Source organism: Sphaerodactylus townsendi, linkage group LG14 (genome assembly GCF_021028975.2).
Source record: "Sphaerodactylus townsendi isolate TG3544 linkage group LG14, MPM_Stown_v2.3, whole genome shotgun sequence".
NCBI classification, from domain to species: domain Eukaryota; kingdom Metazoa; phylum Chordata; class Lepidosauria; order Squamata; family Sphaerodactylidae; genus Sphaerodactylus; species Sphaerodactylus townsendi.
This window is the reverse complement of record NC_059438.1, coordinates 26875734-26883950: the sequence shown is the minus strand read 5'-3', so window position 1 is coordinate 26883950 and position 8217 is coordinate 26875734. Positions and strand designations below refer to the sequence as shown.

Here is an 8217-nt window from a genome sequence, read left to right as displayed (position 1 = left end):
AAGTGCAATTGAGGCAAGCAACGGGGCCAGTCCCAGGGAAATCTCTGTAGGGGACAACAGCTAGCCCTCCAAGGCCGTACCTGTGCCTGACCAAGCGTCCCCCCCATAGTGACGAGTGACTACAGTGGAATTCACTGCCAGAGAATGTAGTGAGAGCCGCAAGCATAATACAGCTTTAAGAAGGGAATAGACAGATTAATGGAGGACTGTTCTGTCAGTGGCTACTACCCATGGGGATTAAAGAAAGCCTCCATCTCCAGAGGCAGTTAACCTCAGTGAAATGCAGTAGCCAATTTCCAGGTTTAAGTTGGCAGCTCCAGATTGGGAAACAGCTGGATATCTTGGATATGGAGCCTGAGGTGGGCAGAGTTTGGAGAGAAACGCCAGAGAATCCACCTTCCAAAGCAGCCTGGAGATCAGTTATAATAGCAGGAGATCTCCAGCCATCACCTGGAGGTTGGCAGGCCTGCTCCAAGCAGTGCATGGCGATCTCCTGGAATTACAACTGGTTAGTAGCCAATGAAGAAGAGGAGTTTGGATTCATATCCCCCTTTCTCTCCTGTAAGGAGACTCAAAGGGGCTGACAAGCTCCTTCCCCTTCCCCCCCCCCCAAACAAACACCCTGTCAGCAGCCATGCTGATGACGCCTCCTCCAGACAGGCTTCGGACCTGGTGTTATCCATGGCTGTCCTGGGGCATAGTTTGTTTCAGGTTCCATGCATGGAGCTGGCACATCCTGGATTTAATTTTGGGGGTAGGGGTGGACCCAGTTATTCAGATCCAAGTGTCGTGGTGGGGCCACCGTACCCTGAAGACTTGCATGACCATACCACACCATCCTCCTCTAGGGGGTGAACTGATTTATGCTCGCCCATGGAGGAAGTCCTTTGTCAATGTCATCCTGCATAAGTAGCTTCTCTTGTCAATTTCCTACACAATGTATCTTCGGTTTAATGTGACAACACTGTTTGCGATGAAATCGACAAAGTTCCCCAGATCAGCCTCCACAGCTCAAGTGGCAGAGCAGGGAATCAAGCCCGGTTCTCCAGATTAGTGACCCTGCTCTTAACCACTACGCCACTGCTGTATCCCTGGAGAAAGTGGTTACTTTGGAAGGGGGACTGTATGGGGTTATAACAGTGACGGTGAACCTTTTCGAGACCGAGTGCCCAAATTGCAACCCAAAACCCACTTATTTATCGCAAAGTGCCAACCTGGCAATTTAACCTGAATACTAAGGTTTTAGTTTAGAAAAAACGGTTGGCTCCAAGGCACGCATTACTCAGGAGTAAGCTTGGTGAAGCGACGTGCAATGCTTCGAATGGGTGAATCACGACCCTAGGAGGGTTTATTCAGAAGCAAGCCCCATTGCCAGCAACCGGGCTTACTCCCAGGTAAAGGATCGTGCCCAGGCCAGCCTAGATGTGTGTGCTGGGGGGTGATTTTCCGCCCTCCCCCATGACGAACTCTGTGCTCACCTGCCCACCGAAAGGGCTCTGAGTGCCACCTCTGGCACCCGCGCTATAGGTTCGCCACCACTGGGTTATAACCTGCTGAGGCCTCTCCTCTCTCCAAACCCCTCCGTCCCTCCACAGGATCCTCCCCCCCAAAAAATCTCCAGGTAGTTCCCAACCCAGACCTGACAACCCTGGGGAAGGCCCTCGTCCTCTAATCTCTGTTGTTGACCCTCCATAGTGGTATAAAACAGGATGCTGGACTAGAAGGAACAGAGCGGATCCTCCACCCAGCAGAGCTCTTCTGTCACCGGGGCTGGGTGGGTTCTGTGGCAGGTCCTGGGGCAGAGGAGTGCCACCAGAACCCCTGTGGCCCAGCAAGGAAACCACTCTTCTTGGTCTCTAGGGCCGAGGGGGGTCCAATTATGACAATTGTCCATGCCAGCAGGGGCTGATGGGAATTGTAGTCCACGAACAGCTGAAGCCCCAGAGTTGGACACCCCCTAGTCTAGAAGACCCTGCACTGCCCCGTTCCTCCAGGCAGCCAAGTCAAAAGGCACCGCCTGACATCGCACGCCTTGGCTTGCCCTTCTGCAGCCCTCTTGACGGGGCACCCGTCCCAGGCAGTGCAAGGGTCATCGCGTCCTGGTCTCCGGGAGGCACCCCAGAGGGGAGACCAGCACCTTCCTGAAGGGGCAGAGACTCTGCTCCCTCCCGTCACCTTCCTGGAAGGGCAGTGTGGGACTTACGCTAATAAAGGATCAGTAACTCTTCCTGGTCGCTGCTTTTATGCGACCCCCCGGATGCATGCAGAAAAGAGAAACTGAAGCAAAAAGTCACGCAGAGCGAGTGCGGCTCCGGAGCCGTCCCTGCACCCGGGCGCGGGCGACAAGGCACAAAGGGACCGCACCTCCGGGAGCCGCTGCTTTAAGTGACCCCCCCGGATGCAGAAAAGAGGAACCGAAGCAAAGTCACATGCAGAGAAGGGGGAGTTTGCCGCCGCGGTTCCAGCTGCCCTCTGCCTCGCTTGCTGGTTAAAAGTCAGTTCGCCGTTTGGCTTCAGCATTAACCACATTCCAGAGGGACGCAGCGCCCCGTCTCCTTCCTCCTCGCATTCCTGCCCCACACAAAGAAGTCCCTCCCCGTCCCGCGCCTCTCCCCGGCCGCACAAAGGCTCCCTCCCTCGCTCCAGGCCGGGCTTCCTCCTGGCCGTGCCTTTCCTGCTCCACTCCTCCGCCCCCCGGATGCGCATTGCATTGCCAGGCATCGCCCCCTTGCAGAGGGTCTCGGTGCCAGACCGGTGGGGGGTGGGAAGGAGGAGAGGGGGGGAGAGAGAGAAGGAGGCAGGGAAAGCTCGAAGTGCAAATTCCTCCGCGCAGCGCGCCATTGACTGGCCCGCACAAGTTAGTTGGGAGGGCTGCTGCGGCGGGAGGGGGGGAGCGCTCCCCGCGGCAACCCCCGGGTCTCGCTGCTCCTCCCGGGCCGGGCGGGATGCCTCGGGGGTGAGCGGTCCGTCCAGGCCAGCGTGCGCCGGCTCCCCCGGGCTGCAAACTTGGCCGGCTGCAAGACAGGCAGGCAGGCAGGCAGGCAGGCACCGAGGCCGGCATGGAGAAGTCCGACGAGAGCGTCCTGAGAGCCGGCAAGCTGCTGGCCGAGCTGGCTCTGTCCGAGGACGGGCTCGGCCGGCGGCGTCGGGGCGAGCAGGCGGCGTCGGGCCTGGAGCAGGACACTCGGGCCAAGAGGCAGCTCAACGGCGGCGGCGGCGGCGGCGGCTCGCTAGGTCCCCCGCCGCCTTACCCGGCGCTGCCGTCGGGGGAGGCTGCCGCGCTGGCGCTGCGCTCGCTGAACGGCGGCGGCGGCTGCGAGGACGGCCCGTGCCCGCGCTCCGAGGTGGCGCTGCCCTGCTACAAGCGCTACTCGGCCGAGGGCTACCCGCGGGGCTCGACGTGCGTCGGCGGCGCCGAGGCGGGCGGCCGCTTCCCGGGCCCTCTGGCCAGCCCTCGGGGCAGCCTGGTGGCACCGGGCGGCGTCGAGGCGGCGCTGAGCCCGCGCTCCAGCTACGCCAGCACGGCCAGCGACACCAGCAAGCACTCCAGCCCCCGCGCCAGCCTCACCGGCTCGTCCGACGGCGGCGGCGGCGGCGGCGGCAGCAAGCCCAGCAGCAACCGCACCAGCGGCATCAGCATGGGCTACGACCAGCGCCACAGCAGCCCGCGCTCCTCGTCGTCCGGCACCGGCGAGCTGGAGGCGGCGGCGGCGGCGGGGACCTCTCGGCACGGGCCCGCGGTGTCGTCGGGGGGCGGCGGCGGCGGCGGCGCGTCCCTGGCCAGCCCCCGCTCCAGCATCTCCAGCCACAGCTCGCGCTCCTCGCGCAGCTCCCGCGGCTCGACGGGCGCCTACCCGGAGCTGCAGCTGCCCTCGCCCAGGGCGTCGATGCTGCCCGAGGAGAGCCTGATGCTGCTCTTGCCGCCCCCCGAGCAAGCGCCCCCGGACGCCTACCCGCGGTTGCACGCCCAGACGCCGGCGGCCCCCGGCCCCGAGCCCGTCGCCGTGCCCTACGGCTCCAAGGGGGCGGCCGCCAAGTTCCTGATCCCGTACCAGGTCACGCCGTCGAGGGTGAGCGGGCCCAGCCCGGCGGAGAGGCGGCTGGAGGCGCTCACCTTGGAGCTGGAGAAAGAGCTGGAGATGCACATTGCAAAAAAGGAGTACCCTCGGTGAGTAATATTGGGGGCTGGTGGGGAAGACCCTCTTTGGACTTACAAAAGGATCCAAGTGTGGGCTTTGGCTAGGAAAGAGGGGGAGCGGGGAAGAAGGTGCCCCGGGGTTTTGACGGATGGTCAGGTGGTGTTAACAAAACACCAAGGTGGTGAATCTAAAGATAGGGAGGTATTTTCATTTCTGGTTCCTGGAGATCCCATCTAGGACAAACCAAAGATGAATAAGTTCAATGATGCTATAACAACAGCAGAAAAGAGAAAGTCTGCCTTGAGGTGGGAGAAAAGGGGCAGGAGGTTTTGGGGGGGGGGGGGGCGGGGTGAGGCAGGCAGGCAAGTTCTGAAATCCAGACACGTTTGTCCTAGGTTGCTGGAAGCCAGGGCCCCCAAATCGCCTCCCTCCACCTTGCGTTAACCTTAGGCTCTGCCCTTAGGGTGGCCATGAGAAATTATTGTTCAGTTTTCAGGTGTGTCTGTGGCCGTGGAACATTAGGAACAAGATCTACCAGACCACGGCCACGCAGCCAGGAAAACCCACAACAACCAGTTGAATCCGGCAGAGGAAGCCTTTGCCAATACATTGAGCAGTCTTCTTTGCAAGGCAGCCATAAGCAGCTAAATTTTAAGTGCTTCTGGTCACCTGCTCAGGCAGAGAAGGCCTTGCTGAGGCCTGGACAGATTTTGGGCCTTGAGATGCAAGGCAGAGCGAGCGGAAGGGACGCTCCCCTCCTTGAGGGACGGTGCCTTTGTCCGTTTCGCACATGAGTGCTGTTCGCCTCAGTTTGAGGCACCTTCTGATGTGGTGAGTCTCAGTGCTTGCTAAGCACCGAAAGGGCTTAATGTCTAGACAGGGAGAACAGCTTCATCTGAGAGAGAGAGAGAGAGAGAGAGAGAGAGAGAGAGGAGCAGCTCGCGCAAGAGACGGCAGGATGGGAGGTCCGGCTGTGTGGCTGGGCTCCCGCTGCTGCTGCTCTGGTCAAGCCAACATGGCCTAGACACCAATACAAAATATCACCCTGCAGGGCCTTTAGGAGGGACTTACAGTATATCAGGGCCCCATGTGGAGAGCTCCTCTGTTTCAGCAGAAGCACCTGTGAGCAGATGGTCCCGCCTTGGGCGTTCAACGGTTGGCAGCCTTTGTTAGCTTCCATGTTCAACGGCAGCTTGTGTACCTGACTCCCAGCTCCTTGGTCGGGGTTTGCTTGGAAGCGTGTCGCCCAGCTGTCGTTGGAGTCTGGAGTAGGCGGGCCGTTTGGCCTGATGCAGCCGGACCGTTGTGGTGTTCACAGAGTTTGCACTGGGAGCCTGGTGCAGGATACCTGGGGAAATGCTCCGTCTGCAGCCACCTTGAGAATTTAAGGCCTCAATGGCTGCCTTTGTCTCTGCCGCTTAAGGCGCAAGACCTACGGCAGCCGTAGTCCAAGCAGGGATGCTCAGGTGGACAAAGTGAGTAAAGAAGAAGAAGAGTTGGATTTATGTCCTCCCTTTCTCTCCTGTAAGGAGACTCAAAGGGGCTTAAAATCTCCTTCCCCCCCCCCCACAACAAACACCCTTTGAGGTGGGTAGAGCTGAGAGAGCTCCGAAGAACTGTGACTAGCCCAAGGTCACCCAGTTCAGTTGGCATGTGTTGGAGTGCACAAGCTAATCTGGTTCACCAGAAAAGCCTCCACAGTTCAAGTGGCAGCCTGGGGAATCAAACCCGGTTCTCCTGATTAGAGTGCACCTGCTCTTTACCACTATAGCACGCTGGAGCTTTTTTCTCCTTGTCCCATAACACTACAACTCTGGGACACCCAGTGCTGTTGATGGACAATGGATTCTGGACAGACAGAAAGGAAATACTTGTTTACTCAACAAGTAATTAAATGGTGGAATTTACTGTGGTAATGATGGCCACAGGCGTAGCTTGCTTTGAAGGGGTGACAGATCCATGAAGGGGAGATCCAACCATGGCTTCTCAGTGTGGCGAGTGAAGGGAACCTCCACATTCTGTGGCAGTAAACCTCTGAAACCCAGTGCTAGAAGGCAATATTTGGGGAGGGCCTTGGCTCTTGTGGTCTGTTGACCTCCAGGTCAATTGGCTGGGCACTGTCTGAAACAGGATGCTGGATTTATGTTTCTGTAGCCATCCACACTGTAAATGGTACAGGCCTGTTCTCTACGCTGTCACAAGTATTTGTCTATGGGAGCATGAAAGATGTTCAAAAAGCTGAATGGAGAGGATGGAAGTCCCCCCCCCCCCCCAATAGCTGGGGTGTTCTGTGAAACTGGTTGAGGGGAGGTTTGAAGGCCAAGAAAAGGAACTTTACACAGCACATGGCCAGATTTTTTTAGCCCTGTCCTTCTTTCAGAAAGGCACCCAAGCAGTTCACAGAATTAAAGCAATTTGTCATAATTGATCACACAAATAATAGTAGTAATGAGAAGCTACAAAAGGAGTACGCAGAAGCCAAACATATTATAAATATTAGAAAGCGGCGAAAATAGTCAACAGCTGAGAATATTTTTTTAATTGCTACTATTAAAAACTTCCCCAATCCCTTTTGAACCTAAATCTAGCTGTTCCCAGTATAAAACAGGGATAGGAGAAGGCATACACTAGCAGGGCAAAACCTTGAAAACAGTTTTCAGCAACTTTCTATTAAAAGCCCGCTGGAGCCTGAATTTTATCAAAGTATGTGTAGCTGGCCTGGATCCACTGCAGTGGGAAGATAGGCACTAACTGGAAAAGAAAGGCTCATTCCGCACACGCAGAATAATGCACTTTCAAACTGCTTTCAGTGCTCTTTGAAGCTGTGCAGAATGGCAAAATCCACCTGCAAACAGTTGTGAAAGTGGTTTGAAAATGCATTATTTTGCGTGTGCGGAAGGGGCCAAAAAAACCCCTCTGATGCTTTTGTTGCGATTTCTCAAGCCAGTATAGTTGTGTTCTCTGTGTTCTGTTGACAGGGATTTCATGTAGATTGGTTGTCAGCCAGTGCGATGTAGTGGTTAGAGTCAGCCTAGAATCTGGAATATCTAGATTTAGATGCCTCCTATGACATGAAGCACTCTTAAGTGATCTTGGGCCTGCTACACGTTTTCAACCTAATCTGATTCACAAGCTGTTGGAGAAAACGGGTAAGACAGAACCATATACTCTGCCCTGGGAAGAAGGGCATGAAACAGTGGACTGGGTAGCAAGATGTTAAAAGGCTTGGAAGCAGGTGGTACCAAGAGGCTAGTGGCAGAAACAGTAACTTCTTAGCACCACTTTCTGGGATTATCTTCCAGAGAACGACAGTGTTGTGGTGTAGCTGGAGAGTGCCCGTCAAGTTGCAGCAGATTTATAGTGACCCTGTAGGGTTTTCAAGGCAAGAAACTAAAAGAGGTGATTTGCCAATGCCTACCTCTAAGTAGCAAGTGGATTTCCTTGGTGGTCTCCCATCCAAGTATGCACCGCCAACTTTGCTTAGCTTCCAAGATCTGACAAGATTAGGCTAGCCTGGGCTGTAAAATAGTGTCCTCTAAGCCTATCCTAGTCAGACAGCCTGGAATGGCACCATGGCTAATAATTCTGAAAGCTACTGAGACCTGTCAGAGGAGTACATTCCTGTACTGCCCAGTGAAGGTCACCTAGCGAGGTGTCCAAGGCAGTTTCTGCCCCATAGACAGACTGAAAACAGTCCAGATGATCAGTTTTATTCAGAAACTCGTTCAGATGTTTTTTTCACAAGATTAGACAGAATCATGAAGGACAGATTTTATTAGCCACTGTATCCAGATAGAGTATCTAGGTAATAGAGAAAGGCAGACCTAAGATGAGCCCCTTGGGCACTTGTGTCTCCCAGCTGTTCGGTCTCAGAGTTTTGGTTAGAGTAAAATGGGAACTATAAATGTTAGATGCCATGTGCTCTTTGGAGAAGCATGGGATACTGCCACAAAGAATCCCAAATGAATTGTCAGTGGCTTCCATAACTGGAATCGACTGGCTGTTGTGGGTTTTCTAGGCTATGTGGCCAAGGTGTGGTAGTTTTTGCCCCTAGCATCTTCAGATGCAAGCCATAGAT

At 55.5% G+C, this 8217-nt stretch overlaps 1 protein-coding gene across 2 annotated transcripts in view; it reads left to right on the top strand.

Annotated features, from left to right (window-relative positions):
• The first annotated feature begins 2926 nt into the window (after positions 1–2926).
• The window catches only part of LOC125443562 (WT1 interacting protein), a 64189-nt gene continuing 58898 nt past the window's right edge, over positions 2927–8217 (top strand). Inside the window, exons 1-2 of one of the 2 annotated variants that reach the window (XM_048515774.1) lie at positions 2927–4159; positions 8015–8019. In XM_048515774.1, the coding sequence (XP_048371731.1) occupies positions 3060–4159; positions 8015–8019 (1105 nt within the window). In that variant the 5' untranslated portion in view covers positions 2927–3059. Of the gene's footprint in view, positions 4169–8014; positions 8020–8217 lie in introns of both variants that reach the window. The other variant, XM_048515773.1, reaches the window with a different exon arrangement.